The following is a 16,189-nucleotide window of genomic DNA, read 5'->3' on the forward strand; positions in this document are numbered from 1 at the left end:
AAACTACATCAAGTATAAAAATAAATGTAATGCAGGAGAAAAAGTTAAGGCCAGAAGTTGTACTGCTCTACCCTATTAAAATTACAATTCTACAATTCTGGATGATAACTTCCTTAGACTTAATTTTATTAGTTTTATAACTGATGGTAAAAGAGTCACATTTAACTTTGCATCATCTTGAAAAACTTTTTATTTTGGTTTGTGTATACATATTTATGTATGTATATGTGTAGGCAGGTATGTATTTATATGGATATATATAGCAACATAATTATAAATATTGTAAATTAAAGAAATACAAGAATTAAAGGGGTAGGAGTACATAAGTTTACTTCTTCCTACTCCTTTTCGCACATGTAATGGAGGTATATTAATTTAGGAAAGAAGGGCACCTTGTTTGTTGTTTTTCTCTCCAATGTTTTTAAACATTGTTTTATTGTTTTTTTTTTGTTTTTACTCTTGCAAGTTCGAAATAAAGAATAAAAAAACAAAAAACAAGTTGGGGCAGCACTGAGTCCAACCAAAAAGACATTTTTCTGGATGAAACTAATTGTTTTGATAAATAAACTAGATTTCGAATGTATGTCCTTCCTTGAGTTTTGTAACTACTTGTAAAGTTGCTTTTTCAAACACAGGTTGCAACCCTTCTTTTGTAGTGTACCTCGCCTCCTGAAAGTTCTGCATCATCAGGACAGACAATGGGACTGTTTTTCCTACCATGTTATTAGAAGAAGTGGGGTACCTCTAGACCTTGGCAAGTTCTGAGGAAGTCTAGAGGTAATAGGAAAGGGGGACAAAATGGATGTTAAACGTTCATATACAGCAAAAAGTCCTTACCTCTCAATCCTGCTCTGGTACTCTGCCTTTTGCTGAGCCATTTGCTGCCTTAGTTTGGCCACCAGTGGATGATTCTCCCTCATCTCTAAGTGAGACTCTTGAAGCTGAAGAGGTGGAGGTCCTGAAGGGAGGAAAACCTCAGAGCTCCCCGTGCTGAGCGGGCTGAAGCTGATGACAGAACAGGAAGCCCAGGAGCTGGGATGGTGAGTGTCAACATGATCTTCATGATCATCTTTATCATGGCTTTCCCTTTTTCTTTTCTGACCCAAAGGCAACATTTTGGATCTCTTTGGTGGAATATAAGGACTATCTGCCCCCAGATCATCGTTGTTCTCATCTAATGGAAGAACTTCACAGGAAGACCATGAGGAAGAGGATTCTCCTTCCTTACCCAGTCCTTGATCTACCCCTGCTTCACACATTTCAGCATTTGTTCCTGGAGCAGGCGAACCAGACTTCTCCATGGGAACATTCTGCATGGCGTGAGACAGAGAGGTTCTGTCCAGGTTGTCGTAGGCAGAAGGCGTACTATCCTCTTGTGCCTGACTGCTGCTCCTACTGGCCACTTCCTGAACATCACCCTCTTCCTCTGCCCTTTTAACGCTCCAGTAAGCAGAGGATGTATTCTCTGGGTGTGGCCATCCTTCATCCCATCCCAGGACCATCCCCTGCCTCGAGCTTCCACCTTGTAACTCAGAGTTTGTTGTTGCTGCTTGAGCATTTGCAGAAGATGACCCTTGGCCATTATGGTACTTGTTATAATCTCCTCTGTGGCCAACAGCATGGGGTTTGATGGACTCAGTGGAGGAAGGCAAGGGGAAGAAGCAGTTCTCTGGCTGGGAGGAGGTGTAGCGATGACCGAGGTGTCTTTTCTGCCCAGAGAGCAAGTCTGATTCACCGCCAGCAGAGAAGATACAGCTGAAAATAAATAAATATGAAAATCTGTTTATAGAGCCACATAAAGTATTTCTGCTATTGCAGTGCACCAAATTTAAAGCAGCCAAGAAACTTCTGAGCCATTCATTTTTCAGTCTGGTAACAAAGCTAATAGAGATCCTGATTTCACTCTTCAGCAATACCTGGTACCAGTGGCATGTGGCCCATTTGTTGAAAAACCTGTTCTAAAGTGGGAGCAAAACTGCACGCTTATCAGTGGCGGCTGCTGCTTTCTGAAACAGGGGAGGGTCAGTGGTGTTATTTAAATCCAAAGGTCACGTATTGCATTAACAAATGTTGAAACACGTAAAACACATTAATGCATCTGGTGAAAACAGCTGTTGAAAAACTCTGAGATAAAACAGTAGTAGTCATTCAAAATTTCCCCACTTTCATTGATGGACCCCTGGTTGGTCCTCGGCTGGTTCTTGGCTTGACCTTGGCTTGTCCTGTGGCTGGTCCTTTGCTGGTCCTTGGCTGGTCCCTGGCTTGTCCTTTGCTGGTCCCTGGCTTGTCCTTTGCTGGTCCCTGGCTTGTCCTTTGCTGGTCCTTGGCTGGTCCTTGGCTGGTCCCTGGCTTGTCCTTTGCTGGTCCCTGGCTGGTCCCTGGCTTGTCCTTTGCTGGTCCCTGGCTGGTCCCTGGCTTGTCCTTTGCTGGTCCCTGGCTTGTCCTTTGCTTGTCCTTTGCTGGTCCCTGGCTTGTCCTTTGCTGGTCCCTGGCTTGTCCTTTGCTGGTCCTTGGCTGGTCCTTGGCTGGTCCCTGGCTTGTCCTTTGCTGGTCCCTGGCTGGTCCCTGGCTTGTCCTTTGCTGGTCCCTGGCTGGTCCCTGGCTTGTCCTTTGCTGGTCCCTGGCTTGTCCTTTGCTTGTCCTTTGCTGGTCCCTGGCTTGTCCTTTGCTGGTCCCTGGCTTGTCCTTTGCTGGTCCTTGGCTGGTCCCTGGCTTGTCCTTTGCTGGTCCCTGGCTGGTCCCTGGCTTGTCCTTTGCTGGTCCCTGGCTTGTCCTTTGCTGGTCCCTGGCTGGTCCCTGGCTTGTCGTTTGCTGGTCCCTGGCTTGTCCTTTGCTTGTCCTTTGCTGGTCCCTGGCTTGTCCTTTGCTGGTCCTTGGCTGGTCCCTGGCTTGTCCTTTGCTGGTCCCTGGCTGGTCCCTGGCTTGTCCTTTGCTGGTCCCTGGCTTGTCCTTTGCTGGTCCTTGGCTGGTCCCTGGCTTGTCCATTGCTGGTCCCTGGCTTGTCCTTTGCTGGTCCTTGGCTGGTCCCTGGCTTGTCCTTTGCTGGTCCTTGGCTAGTCCTCGGCTGGTCCTTGGCTTGTCCTTTGCTGGTCCTTTGCTGGTCCCTGGCTTGTCCTTGGCTGGTCCTTGGCTAGTCCTTTGCGGGTCCTAGGCTAGTTCTTTGTTGGTCTTCAGCTGGTCCTTGCTAGTCCTTTGCTGGTCCTCGGCTGGTCCTTGGCTAGTCCTTTGCTGGTCATTGGCTAGTCCCTTGCTTGTCCTTTGCTGGTCCTTGGCTAGTCCTTTGCTGGTCCTTGGCTAGTCCTTTGCTGGTCCTAGGCTAGTCCTTTGCTGGTCCTTGGCTAGTCCTTTGCTGGTCCTTGGCTAGTCCTTTGCTGGTCCTTGGCTAGTCCTTTGCTGGTCCTTGGCTAGTTCTTTGCTGGTCCTTGGCTAGTCCTTTGCTGGTCCTAGGCTAGTCCTTTGCTGGTCCTTGGCTAGTCCTTTGCTGGTCCTTGGCTAGTCCTTTGCTGGTCCTTGGCTAGTCCTTTGCTGGTCCTTGGCTAGTTCTTTGCTGGTCTTCAGCTGGTCCTTGGCTAGTCCTTTCCTGGTCCTTGGCTAGTTCTTTGCTGGTCTTCAGCTGGTCCTTGGCTAGTCCTTTGCTGGTCCTTGCTAGTCCTTTGCTGGTCCTCGGCTGGTCCTTGGCTAGTCCTTTGGTGGTCATTGGCTAGTCCTTTGCTGGTCCTCGGCTGGTCCTTGGCTAGTCCTTTGCTGGTCATTGGTTAGTCCCTGGCTTGTCCTTTGCTGGTCCTTGGCTAGTCCCTGGCTTGTCCTTTGCTGATCATTGGCTGGTCCTTGGCTTGTCCTTTGCTGGTCCTTGGCTAGTCCTTTGCGGGTCCTAGGCTAGTTCTTTGCTGGTCTTCAGCTGGTCCTTGCTAGTCCTTTGCTGGTCCTCGGCTGGTCCTTGGCTAGTCCTTTGCTGGTCATTGGCTAGTCCCTGGCTTGTCCTTTGCTGGTCCTTGGCTAGTCCTTTGCTGGTCCTAGGCTAGTCCTTTGCTGGTCCTTGGCTAGTCCTTCTCTGGTCCTTGGCTAGTCCTTTGCTGGTCCTTGGCTAGTCCTTTGCTGGTCCTTGGCTAGTTCTTTGCTGGTCTTCAGCTGGTCCTTGGCTAGTCCTTTGCTGGTCCTTGGCTAGTTCTTTGCTGGTCTTCAGCTGGTCCTTGGCTAGACCTTTGCTGGTCCTTGCTAGTCCTTTGCTGGTCCTCGGCTGGTCCTTGGCTAGTCCTTTGCTGGTCATTGGCTAGTCCTTTGCTGGTCCTCGGCTGGTCCTTGGCTAGTCCTTTCCTGGTCATTGGCTAGTCCTTTGCTGGTCCTAGGCTGGTCCTTGGCTAGTCCTTTGCTGGTCATTGGCTAGTCCTTTGCTGGTCCTCGGCTGGTCCTTGGCTAGTCCTTTGCTGGTCCTTGGCTAGTCCTTTGCTGGTCCTAGGCTAGTCCTTTGCTGGTCATTGGCTAGTCCTTTGCTGGTCCTCGGCTGGACCTTGGCTAGTCCTTTGCTGGTCCTTGGCTAGTCCTTTGCTGGTCCCTGGCTTGTCCTTTGCTGGTCCTTGGCTAGTCCTTTGCTGGTCCTAGGCTAGTCCTTTGCTGGTCCTTGGCTAGTCCTTCTCTGGTCCTTGGCTAGTCCTTTGCTGGTCCTTGGCTAGTCCTTTGCTGGTCCTTGGCTAGTTCTTTGCTGGTCTTCAGCTGGTCCTTGGCTAGTCCTTTGCTGGTCCTTGCTAGTCCTTTGCTGGTCCTCGGCTGGTCCTTGGCTAGTCCTTTGCTGGTCATTGGCTAGTCCTTTGCTGGTCCTCGGCTGGTCCTTGGCTAGTCCTTTCCTGGTCATTGGCTAGTCCTTTGCTGGTCCTTGGCTGGTCCTTGGCTAGTCCTTTGCTGGTCATTGGTTAGTCCCTGGCTTGTCCTTTGCTGGTCATTGGCTGGTCCTTGGCTTGTCCTTTGCTGGTCATTGGCTGGTCCTTGGCTTGTCCTTTGCTGGTCATTGGCTGGTCCCCTACAATTCCTTTTTAAACTTCTTTATACTATAACATTCTTTCTGTCATGATTTGTGGACATTAAGATCTAAAGAGAAGCGCCATCTCCTGGTCAGACTCGTTAATTCAGTGAAAGGGTGGAGTCAGAGTAAAAAAAACATGCAACTTCAGCCGCTGCCGTGGCTGAAGTTGGAGGGGATTTCACAGGGAGTTGGAGGGAAGTGGGCTGCCATTGGTCTGGTGTTTGAATGGGAAAGGCCATTTTGAATGGCTGCTACTGTAAACCCAGAAGCCACTGCAAGAGTTAATTACAAACATCATGACCCTCCACTGCTCCATAGTTTCCCTAAGAGATGTGGCCTCACTGGAAGTGGCATATTTTGGTGTGTTATCCAATCAGGGCTCTTGTTTCTCACTGCTCCTCCCCCCCCCCCCCCCCCCCTTCAGTGTCCACCATATTGGATCAGTCCATTTGCTGCACATGTTCAGAAAGGTCCAGACAGACAGCAGCAAACCATTTGAAAACAAACCATGCAAAGAGCAGTGTTGCCAACTTAGCGCTTTAGTCGCTATATTTAGCCACTTTTCATCCCTCTAGCACAACTGACCATGCATTTCTAGAACCTCTAGTTTACCTGGGGTGGTCTGCGTGCTCGGCTGCATGTCCTGACTCACTAGAGTGGTCTGCAATAAGAGGCAAAGACAGCTGACGAAGGCAGGGCATTGGCTGGAGATGAGGCTGCCTCAAAGGGGATGCATGTGAACTTCCAAAAGGTTGAGCGGCGACAGAAGGAAGAAACTTGGCAAACAGTGATTCATGTTCTTTGATCAGCTCTAACATGATCACCTTGACCAGTTTTGCACCTTGGAGACAAACACAGTTGAATAAATACAGTGTAAGAAGTACTGCCATGGAAATTCTCTATCCTGACCCAATTTATATATAACTCTCACTGTGAGGATTGCTTTCATAAGTTTAACGTTGGACAAAAAAGATCTGAAAAAGTGTTGCTGCTTTTCTGCATGGATTTGCTATTTAAAAATAATTTTGTCATATTTTTTGTATATTAGTCTTTAAAATACCAGAACTTGCAAATATTCTACCTTACTCTATCATTTTCTAACATTTAATCAGATCCAACATTTATTCAGTACAGAAATTTGTATTAATTTCTTGTGATTTCTACCTTTAAATGAGTAAAAAAAAATGTACTGCTACTCTTACATACGACAGAGTATTAGGGCCAGGCTAGAGATTTTTTTTCAATTCGAGAATAAAGTCATAAATTAACAGAATGAAGTTGTATTTTATGACAACTCTTCCAAGAAACCCTTTCTTCCCTAAAATGAGGAATGTGGAGCATCATGTGAAGTTCTACTTTGGCATCAGTTTGACACATCTGTAAATGTTTTAGCAGCAGCATCAAACTGGGCAGGAGGTCAAAGTGGACTCTGGTTGCTGAGTCCATGTTCTGGTCTCTCTGCTTCATTCTATCTCTATTCTCCCACTCTGCAGAATCTGTTAGTTCAATCTCTAACGTTCTGCTCTCTCTGCTTTTTCTCATAGTAGCTTCATCTGGTCTGTTCCTGTTTGGCTGTGACTCCATCCTGGAGAGAAATATCAGCTGTGCTGCTGCCATCAACACCTTTGTTTCTAGATGTTGGAGCTTGGCCTGTTTTCCAGTGTAGTCCTGTTTCTCTGACTGTGACTAACTGGATGTGCTCTCTTCATCCTCTGACATGGGAGCTGGCTCGGAGCTCGTCTGCCTGGCTGTGTGTTTCCTGGACGGGGCCGCCTGTGGAGCTGGTTGACAGTTGCCTTTAGTATCTATGCTTCTTTTTCTATGTCTGCTTCTGTCTCCTTGAACCCCAGTGGGCCTCAGCAGATGGCCGCTCACACTGAGCCTGGTTCTGCTGGAGTTTTTCCTCTCCACTGTCGCTACAAGCATGCTTAGTGTGAGGGATTGCTGAAGAGTCAATGAGTCGATGCAATCAGCTGGTTTTCCTTAGATAGAAAACTTTGAATCAATCTGACTGGATGATCTGGTGAACTGGAAAGTGACCTGAGATGACATGATGTGAATTGGAGCTATAGAAATAAACTGAATAGAATTGAATTGGATTGATTGGTGGAGCTGGTCGGCCGTCATCTGCTGGGCGGAGCTCCAAGCTTTCTTTATGAAACAGGTTGTTGTGTGATGACTTCATTCTCTTCATGTTACGACTTTGTTTTCGTAATTTTATGACTTTACTCTCATAATGTTATGACAATATTCTGGAATAAAAAAAAAATCTCTAGCCTGGCCCTAACACTCCGTTGTACTCACATCAGTATAGTTTTGGTGGGTAAACAGGATCATTTCTGTTAAAATATTTCAATATATATAGAAACAGTCGGTGAATAAAAGTCACAGCCAAAAAAAAAACCACTGTTTGGTTCCACAGACAATCGTCGCATCGTCATGAAACCTTGGAAAACGTATCTAACCTTCACATAGGAACCTATATATCACCTGTTCAATGTCAGATGTTTATTAAGACATGGCAAGCCGCGTTATGGCTAGAGGAGTCCATATACAACTTGCATTTTAACTCGTCTTTGTTGGGCTAAAGCTGATAAAGATGAATGTCATGATTCAGCACTTTTTGGTTCTTTTTTAGTTTCCTTTTTGAGTTTTCAGTTACAGTCTAATTCATGTCTTTCTGTGTTTTCTAGGTCATTGGTTTCATTTCCATTTTGTGTCATTCTAGTTGTTTTCTGGTTGTATTCGAGTTCTTGTGTATTTCTTGTTTACACTCTGCTGCCCCCTTGTGTCAGTCTCCTTCTCCTAGCTCCCTTCTAGTTCTTTCTGTCCACACCTGCTCCCAATCGGTTGATTACTCCACTCTTTGTTCTGTTTGGCATTTATACTCCTCTGCAGTTACTCTGTGCTGGGTTCTCTTCATTCCTTCTCTAACCTAAGTGTTTCCCTTTGCTCAGGTTCCTGTTTTCCTTAATGAGTTATTTCTGGATTTATGCTTCTGTTGCCACCACTCATGAAATCTGCAAGAACCCAAATCATCTTCTGCATTTGGTCCTCTAAAAACCTCCACCAAACCTGACAAGGAGAGGGTTTGGGCTAATTGCTATTACAAGATGACCCAACAGATTGTCTATGAGATGAAGCGTTTGCTGTGTGATAAACAGCTCTTAAAATTAACTGATTCATTTCTTTTCCTAAGATTCTTATTTTCAAATGTTTGCCAAACAAAATAATGCTTTCAATTCAGCATTAAAACAAAGTTTCTAGAGCATTAAACCTTCTGAATAAGGAATATAATGGTATCATGCAGTATATTTTTGATAAATCATAATTACAAAACAAGAAAGTAAACTGAAGCAGTTTACCTCCCATGATGCTTTGCGGGTCTTCAGCTTTGACTCGAAGGATATTTGGCCCGAACACAGTTGCCAAATTCTGAACGTTCATCTTGTTACTGCTGGAGCAGCTCTGAACCTCATTTAAAAACCTGAACACAAACATTTATTACTCATAAGCTGCATAAACATAGAATTTAGCCCCAACTTTAAAAGTCTTGCTGGATTTAATCACCAAAAATCTAAAAAAAGAATGAATTCAGACGGGTCATACTGGCAGATAAAGTCGAGAAGGTTGAAGTTTGCTACAGGTAACTCGTGAAGATGATTCCTCAGCTCCTCCAGACCCTGAGGCAAGCAACAAAATTGGATATAAGATATAAAACATGTAGAAGGAAACATTTTAAATATGTGCAAATCAAAGCTGCATTGTTTGCAACTGCTAGTGGTGTGTTTTTCCTCCTGGAGGTGTTTTATATCAGTCTTTGTGTTGTGGTGAACGGAGCAGTGATTACCACTGTACGGTCACTTAACAGCTTCTGACCGCAGAGCAGGAAGTCCTGGTAATGGCTGTAAGGAACCAGAGGTTCTGGTAGCTGCCTGAGGTAGAGCTTCAGCACTGATGCTACTGTGTGGACGTCTGTGTTGCTGCAAGCAATTAAAACAACAGACCAGACTCTTTAACTGGATGTAAGGTGACAGCTGTAGTGGAAACACAGAAGAGGCTGTACCTGTCGAAGGATGGCCTTTCACCAGAATCAAAAGCCTCCTGCAGCTCTTTCACCAGACTGGTGCGTCCAGGCTGGCGAAACAAGCCCACCTCGTGCAGACCCCGTTCACGGATAAAGGTGACACACTGCTCCACCACCAGAGGAACCAAGCGCATCCCATACCGACGCTCGTACAGCACTGTCTCCTCCAGACGTTGCCCAAAGACTCCTGAAACAAAGGGAGAAAACCCACCGTTAAAATAAGTCCTAAAGTCCGCCTTCTTTAAAATCTGGGAATCTACTTGAGTTCTCTACATCTAGAGGTTATTATTTACTACCTCTGCAGATTAAGAAACTATGAACTCATTGACTTAGCAAAATGTTCAGGAGTTTAAACCGTTTCTGTTAAGTTTATGGCAAGATAGTCAAGCAGCACTATATTAAACTTATAAACACATGAACCATTTGGTGTGTTGAGTTCTCACCTGTAAAAGGGATCCAGACTCCCTTGTTTAGGCTCTTCAGCCACTCATCACCTTGACCTGCACTGTTAGATAGGAAGAAATAGGAGCCTGGGCTGGCCAGCACATCTCTGTTGCCTACAAATAAAAAAAATCTATGAATTTAGGGTCAGAAAGATCTAAAGATGTTGAAAAAGCCTCCTTCCTGGTATAAAACATCCTAATTTTATTGTTGCTTCCACAGTAAAAAACAGTCAAATATCACATTTCATAATAAGTGTCATTAAAGTCTGATGCAGTAAAGTTTTAAGATGTCACAAGAAAATATTTATTGCATGTTATTTGATATAAATGGATTTGGAAATATAACACTATTCTAATATGACTAAATAGCTATTTTATAATGAAAGGGGGAACCACTGTGCAATAACTCTAAATGAAGATGCATGTTGGTTTGTTTTTGCCAATTTTGATGTTTGGCTCTATTTTATTCTTTAATCGTCAACCAACTATGAACAGGAGCTTTGGAAGCAAATAAATATAGCCTTCTACATAAAGGAATAAACAAATGTCTAATTTGTAATGTAAGGCAAGGCAAGGCAAGGCAGATTTATTTGTATAGCACAATTCAGTACAAAGATAATGCAAAGTGCTTTACATGATTAAAAAATAGGAAAATAAAAAAGGAATCAAAGCAAGTAAGGAAATAAATAGATAAAATAGAAAATGCAGAAACATAAAAGAATGTTACAAAAAAGTTGGACTAAAGAAAATGTAAAAGTTTAACTAATGATGTAGCCATGTGGCGTTTAGCCTCAGTCTTTAGAATAAGAGAATTTCTATTATTATTTATAAAGTCAAAAGACAATAAAAAAAAGCTTGCTAAATTTAAGAATAAAGGTTCAGATTGTTCAAGTATTATTATTAAAAATATATTTTTTTTTCTTTAATTTACAGTGCAAATATGCCAAATTATTTCCATCTTTCTGAATAATTAATGAGACATTTGTCCTACTGACAAAACAGATATTCCACAAAAGTAAAAAAAAAAAAAAAAAAAAAACAAGTAAAAAAAAAAGCAACAACAATTCATTGGACTTTGTTTTCAAATTTGAAGACGTTTCGCTTCCCATGCAGGAAGCTTTTTTCATTTTAAATGCCTGAAGTAGGGTTTGAGTCCCAGGTTGGCCAAGCAAATCCTTAATATGGCTAGAAACCATGCAAATCTGTCCACCCCTTAGAAATGGAGAGTCATTGAGGCCTTTGTTTGGTCCACTCTATAAGCCCGGAAACTCAGCGCTATTTCTGACATTTTGAATTGAAAAAGCTTCCTGGATGGGAAGAGAAACGTCTTCAAACTTGGAAACAAAGTCCAGTGGATTGTTTTTTTTTTTTTTAGAATGACTCTGACCTGGATTACTGAGAATCTTCACCAGGACATTACAGATATACAGTTTCTTACGATTCCTTACCAGCTTTTTGCATGTTTCTACTGATTTTTAGATTATTTATCTTTAAAAATCACCTTTAAAATTCACCTTTAAATGTCGCATTGCTTGGTTGGGAGACCTACCTGCCATCCCTCTAATGTTAGCTCCTTATACATACGACTAGTTAATCTACAGTAAGAAGGAACATGTTGGAAAATAAGGGCATTGTTTTAAACTAGTGTTGCACCGATACCGATATCAGTATCAGGCGGGGCCCCGATCCAGCCCTGAAATGGTGGCATCGGTATCGGCGAGTACCAACCAATAGAGCACTGATACCATTTTGAGAGCCAAAAGTTTCTTCAACTATTGTCACCCATTCCAGGTAGGCAATAAAACGTTTGACTGGATTCACTTTGTTTTAGTCTTTTTCCTGCTTCACAAAGGTAGGCAGCAGCTTGACATGAAGCAATGATGGCGATTATTCTACATCCAACTAGTCTGCAGTTCTTCATAGATACACACACATTCATTTCAAACAGATGGTATTGGCCGATACTTCACTGCCAGGTACCGGGTATCGATATATGGGCCAAAAAATGGCATCAGAGCAACGCTAGTTTAAAGCGAAGTTTGCAGATGACTGAATAATTTTGGTGCAGTTGTGTTTAGCTAGCAAGCTAACCTTAGATTTTTACTGGACAACATGATGATTAAATACGGTTATTGTTAAAAATTAAGTTGACCTCGCTCTTATCAGACTGCATTTGAATCAAATCATGCTTAGTTTTATCCTTCTGACTTTGGTCAGAGTTAATTAAGCTTATCAGCAGAATAAAGGCAGATTGTGTTTATATATGAAGCTACATGAGCTGAACCTCACATCAGTTTGATATTAAACAAAAAACTGTTTTTAGCCAGATGTAGAAAACTTTGGCTGAATTTTGGATATTGGAAGACTATCTAGACTACTTCTTGATTAAACTATTTCTAGCTCCTTTCCACTGAACGTTTTATTCTTAATTTGTGGATAATGATTTTCATTTTTGAGCTTTGTAACCCTCCAAAGTAACATTGATGTTAAAGACCTTGTTTTTTTTTTTTTTTTTTTTTTTTGTTTTTTTTTTATTTTAGTCCGGGCACATTTCTTTTTGAGATCTCTAGTGGATTTCTTGTCTTTAGAATATATGAAATTTCTAGGTTTTACAGGTCGGTGACAGCTGTTTAATGAGGGCCAGGTTTAGGACCCAAATGCAGAGATGAGGAGGATGAGATTAGTTCTTGCAGATTTAATTTAGATGAAAAGAGAAACACAAATGAAACCAAACCGGGAGATGCCAGGAGGAAACACACACGAGGAACAAAGCAATAAGATAATCCAGCAATTAGGAAAGGCACAGAAAATGTACAGAATATATGGGAGACCGAACAAAGACTGAGCTGATCAGGTGATAGGGAGCAGGTGTGAATGGAAGCAACTAGAAGGGAGCTAAGGGATAGGTGACTGGCACAAAGGGGCAGCAGAGAGTCAACTCAAAAAATACAACACTGCTAAAATATAGATAGAAAACTACTAGAATGACACAAAATGGTCAGGGTGAATTTGCATGTTTTTTAAGCCAAAACAAGTTTTAGTCCACTTGTTTTCGTCCACTCTATAAAACCTGGAATTCAACAATATTTCTGACATTTTGAATTGAAAAAGCTTCCTGGATGGAAGAGAAACGTCTTCAAACTTGGAAACAAAGTCCAGTTTTTAATGTTTTTGTAATGATCTGGATAACTGAGAATCTTAACCAGTTAATTCAGAATTCTTTTACTATTCATCTAATAAAATCATCCATTAAATACAGAATTTCTTCAGTTTTATTTACTGGTTGTTTTTGTTTGCCTTTGAAAATACACTCACCGGCCACTTTATTAGGTACACCTGTCCAACTGCTCGTTAACACTTAATTTCTAAGCAGCCAATCACATGGCGGCAACTCAGTGCATTTAGGCATGTAGACATGGTCAAGACAATCTCCTGCAGTTCAAAGCAAGCATCAGTATGGGGAAGAAAGGTGATTTGAGTGACTTTGAACGTGGCATGATTGTTGGTGCCAGAAGGGCTGGTCTGAGTATTTCAGAAACTGCTGATCTACTGGGATTTTCACGCACAACCATCTCTAGGGTTTACAGAGAATGGTCCGAAAAAGAAAAAACATCCAGTGATCGGCAGTTCTGTGGGCGGAAATGCCTTGTTGATGCCAGAGGTCAGAGGAGAATGGCCAGACTGGTTGGAGCTGATAGAAGGGCAACAGTGACTCAAATAACCACCCGTTACCACCAAGGTGGGCAGAAGAGCATCTCTGAACGCACAGTACGTGGAACTTTGAGGCAGATGGGCTACAGCAGCAGAAGACCACACCGGGTGCCACTCCTTTCAGCTAAGAACAGGAAACTGAGGCTACAATTTGCACAAGCTCATGGAAATTGGACAATAGAAGATTGGAAAAAACGTTGCCTGGTCTGATGAGTCTCGATTTCTGCTGCGACATTCGGATGGTAGGGTCAGAATTTGGCGTCTACAACATGAAAGCATGGATCCATCCTGCCTTGTATCAACGGTTCAGGCTGGTGGTGGTGGTGTCATGGTGTGGGGAATATTTTCTTGGCACTCTTTGGGCCCCTTGGTACCAATTGAGCATCGTTGCAACGCCACAGCCTACCTGAGTATTGTTGCTGACCATGTCCATCCCTTTATGACCACAATGTACCCAACTTCTGATGGCTACTTTCAGCAGGATAATGCGCCATGTCATAAAGCTGGAATCATCTCAGACTGGTTTCTTGAACATGACAATGAGTTCACTGTACTCAAATGGCCTCCACAGTCACCAGATCTCAATCCAATAGAGCATCTTTGGGATGTGGCGGAACGGGAGATTCGCATCATGGATGTGCAGCCGACAAATCTGCGGCAACTGTGTGATGCCATCATGTCAATATGGACCAAACTCCCTGAGGAATGCTTCCAGCACCTTGTTGAATCTATGCCACCAAGAATTGAGGCAGTTCTGAAGGCATAAGGGGGTCCAACCCGTTACTAGCATGGGGTACCTAATAAAGTGGCCGGTGAGTGTATGTCTTGATGTGAAAGAGGTAAATGTTACTGGAAAAGAAAAAAACAGATTCAATCTGTAACGGGGAAAATAAACCTCAGCACCTACAACTTTTCAAACACTTTCCTCTCGCCCATTCACACCCTGTCCTCTTTCACCTAATTTCCCATCATCCCTAGCTTGTCCGCCTCAATGTCAATGTATACGCACATAAGAGGACACACTCTGGGCAAAATGGCCAACCTGCTGACTCAGCATTTAACATGTTTCACTGTTGAATGAAACATATGCAGCTGGAGTTGGGAAAGGAAAGCAATATTCTGTTAGGCTGTAGATGCGTGTCTTACCTTTGTGACCTGTGCTGTCATATTTCCATGACTTAAAGCAGCTGAGTCCCATCCTGCAAACAATCCCGGCCTGGTTGTAGATGTTTAATTCAAAGTGAGGACGTATTTTACCCAATTATAAAGGGATTTCAAAATAAAATCCTTACACTATAATGAGACGGTGCAGGTGATCAAAAGGCATATTTCTGGTTAAAAGGAGATGTATCATCAAGTGGATGTCCAGCATCCATTTGATGATACAGAGCAGTCTCTGGCAGATGTAGAAATCTCAGAAATAATATGAAATAAAAACAGCTTTCCAACTCGGATCCACAGACTTCAGAAAATCCTGCAAGAGACGTAACAGAAATCTGAATAGTTTACTGGTAAAGATCCAAAACTTTGTGAAAAATGTATTTTAATGACAAGAAGACATCAGGAATCCCAAGTTTGACCAAAGTTGCTGTCGGTACAGGAAGCCTCTTTTCTTTAAATATGAAAGTTTCTATACTAAGATCTTGGTCCAGAGAGGTTTACCTCGAGGAAAAGTTTTACAGATACAGATTCTCTGATGACAAATTCCTGGTAAGAATCAGTTCTTTAAAAAATGCTCCATGTTAAAAAACAGCAATGAAGAAAAGTTGCTGTAGGCAGATGTGGAAAACATTGGATAATAATCATTGCTGTTGCCCTATTCTATTTCTGTAGACGGAGTTGTACGGATGCACAACTCTACAGAGCTTGTAGAGTAAATATAATCTCCCTCTGTTTTCATAACTGCCATTGTCCTCGTCCATAATCATCTGTTCAAACTGACGACCATTCAAATGGATTCATAACAAATCCTGACAGAAACTGTAGAAATGATGAAATGTGGTGCTGCTCCGTAAGCGGCACACCAGAAGGCTGAAATGGTTGGTTGTCCTTCCAGATGTTTTCATTTGGTCCCAAAGTCAACACAGACCAACAGTCTTCCTTTTCTCTCCAAAGCTATGATTGTCAAGAAGACACCTTTGTAGAAATTGCATCCAAACCATCCTAGATCCAACCAAAGTGGCAGGAATTTGATTTTTTTACTTGGCTTCCCATCGTTGGAGCGTCTTCTGACCCGCACCCTGTCTTTCCTGCTTAATATCTCCCGTTAGCCGTCGACACCAGAGAACAGAAGCTAAAGACATCATCTGAACTTCTTACTTCTGTTTCTTTATACATATTTCTTTCCCGTCTAACCCTGTGTTTGAAGATTTAGGATAGTTCATCCTCCACACTGGAAAGACGCCATGTTAGTATTCTGTGCTGCATCCTCTCTCCTCGCTTGTCTCTCTCTGTGTCTTCGTCTTTATTGCCTCTTTAACTGGACGTCCCGTAATCGTTTCAGAGCACAGCTTTCATGCCTGATGTCCATTTTTTGTTCGAGCCCCTTCCGCCCTCTTTCCGTCCTTCCTTCACTTCATCCCTTCTCTCTTCTTCTGTCTCTGTCCCTGTCTTTGTCCACATCCAACTTCTGTCTCACTCCCTCCATCCCCTTCTCTCTTTCTCTCAATTTCCCAGCAGTATATGTGCCCCTTGTTGCCCCCCTCCCCATTTACCTCATCAATAACCATGCTGGGCGTGTGCGTGGAGGCTGTGCATTAGCAAAATTGGTTCTCTGCGACGCAGAACTGTTTTACTAAAGTAATCACAGCTGATGGAGGGAGGGGGGGATGATCTGGCTGAAATTCTACTGCAGCTGAAGTATGGCCGCCTGCTTCGCGCACATGCTCTCACTGTCACCATCATTCATGTGGACATAAGAGCCAGAGGCAG

General features: G+C 43.3%; 1 protein-coding gene across 1 annotated transcript; it reads right to left on the reverse strand.

Annotated features, from left to right (window-relative positions):
• Nucleotides 1-833: 833 nt before the first annotated feature.
• On the reverse strand, nucleotides 834-15,915 carry LOC119792828 (rho GTPase-activating protein 24-like). The gene is made up of 8 exons (XM_038299644.1): nucleotides 14,405-15,915; nucleotides 9,548-9,661; nucleotides 9,084-9,291; nucleotides 8,868-9,000; nucleotides 8,627-8,700; nucleotides 8,383-8,504; nucleotides 5,630-5,858; nucleotides 834-1,755 (listed from the first exon to the last, which is right to left on the reverse strand). The coding sequence occupies exons 1-8, from the start codon at nucleotides 14,454-14,456 to the stop codon at nucleotides 834-836; spliced, it is 1,854 nt and encodes a 617-aa protein (XP_038155572.1). The 5' UTR covers nucleotides 14,457-15,915.
• Nucleotides 15,916-16,189: the final 274 nt, after the last annotated feature.

The sequence above is a fragment of the Cyprinodon tularosa genome, unplaced genomic scaffold (assembly GCF_016077235.1).
Source record: "Cyprinodon tularosa strain WSP-4 unplaced genomic scaffold, ASM1607723v1 ctg432, whole genome shotgun sequence".
NCBI classification, from domain to species: domain Eukaryota; kingdom Metazoa; phylum Chordata; class Actinopteri; order Cyprinodontiformes; family Cyprinodontidae; genus Cyprinodon; species Cyprinodon tularosa.

What these genes read in the sequence shown, in the direction of transcription:
- LOC119792828 (XM_038299644.1), bottom strand. Translation starts at nt 14,456, where the DNA reads ATGGGACTCAGCTGCTTTAAGTCATGGAAATATGACAGCACAGGTCAC. An exon ending in TGACAGCACAGGTCACAAAG is followed by an intron (nt 9,662 to 14,404) that starts GTAAGACACGCA and finishes TTTTATTTGTAG; the next exon opens with GCAACAGAGATGTGCTGGCC. An exon ending in GAGCACGCAGACCACCCCAG is followed by an intron (nt 1,756 to 5,629) that starts GTAAACTAGAGG and finishes ATTTATTTTCAG; the next exon opens with CTGTATCTTCTCTGCTGGCG.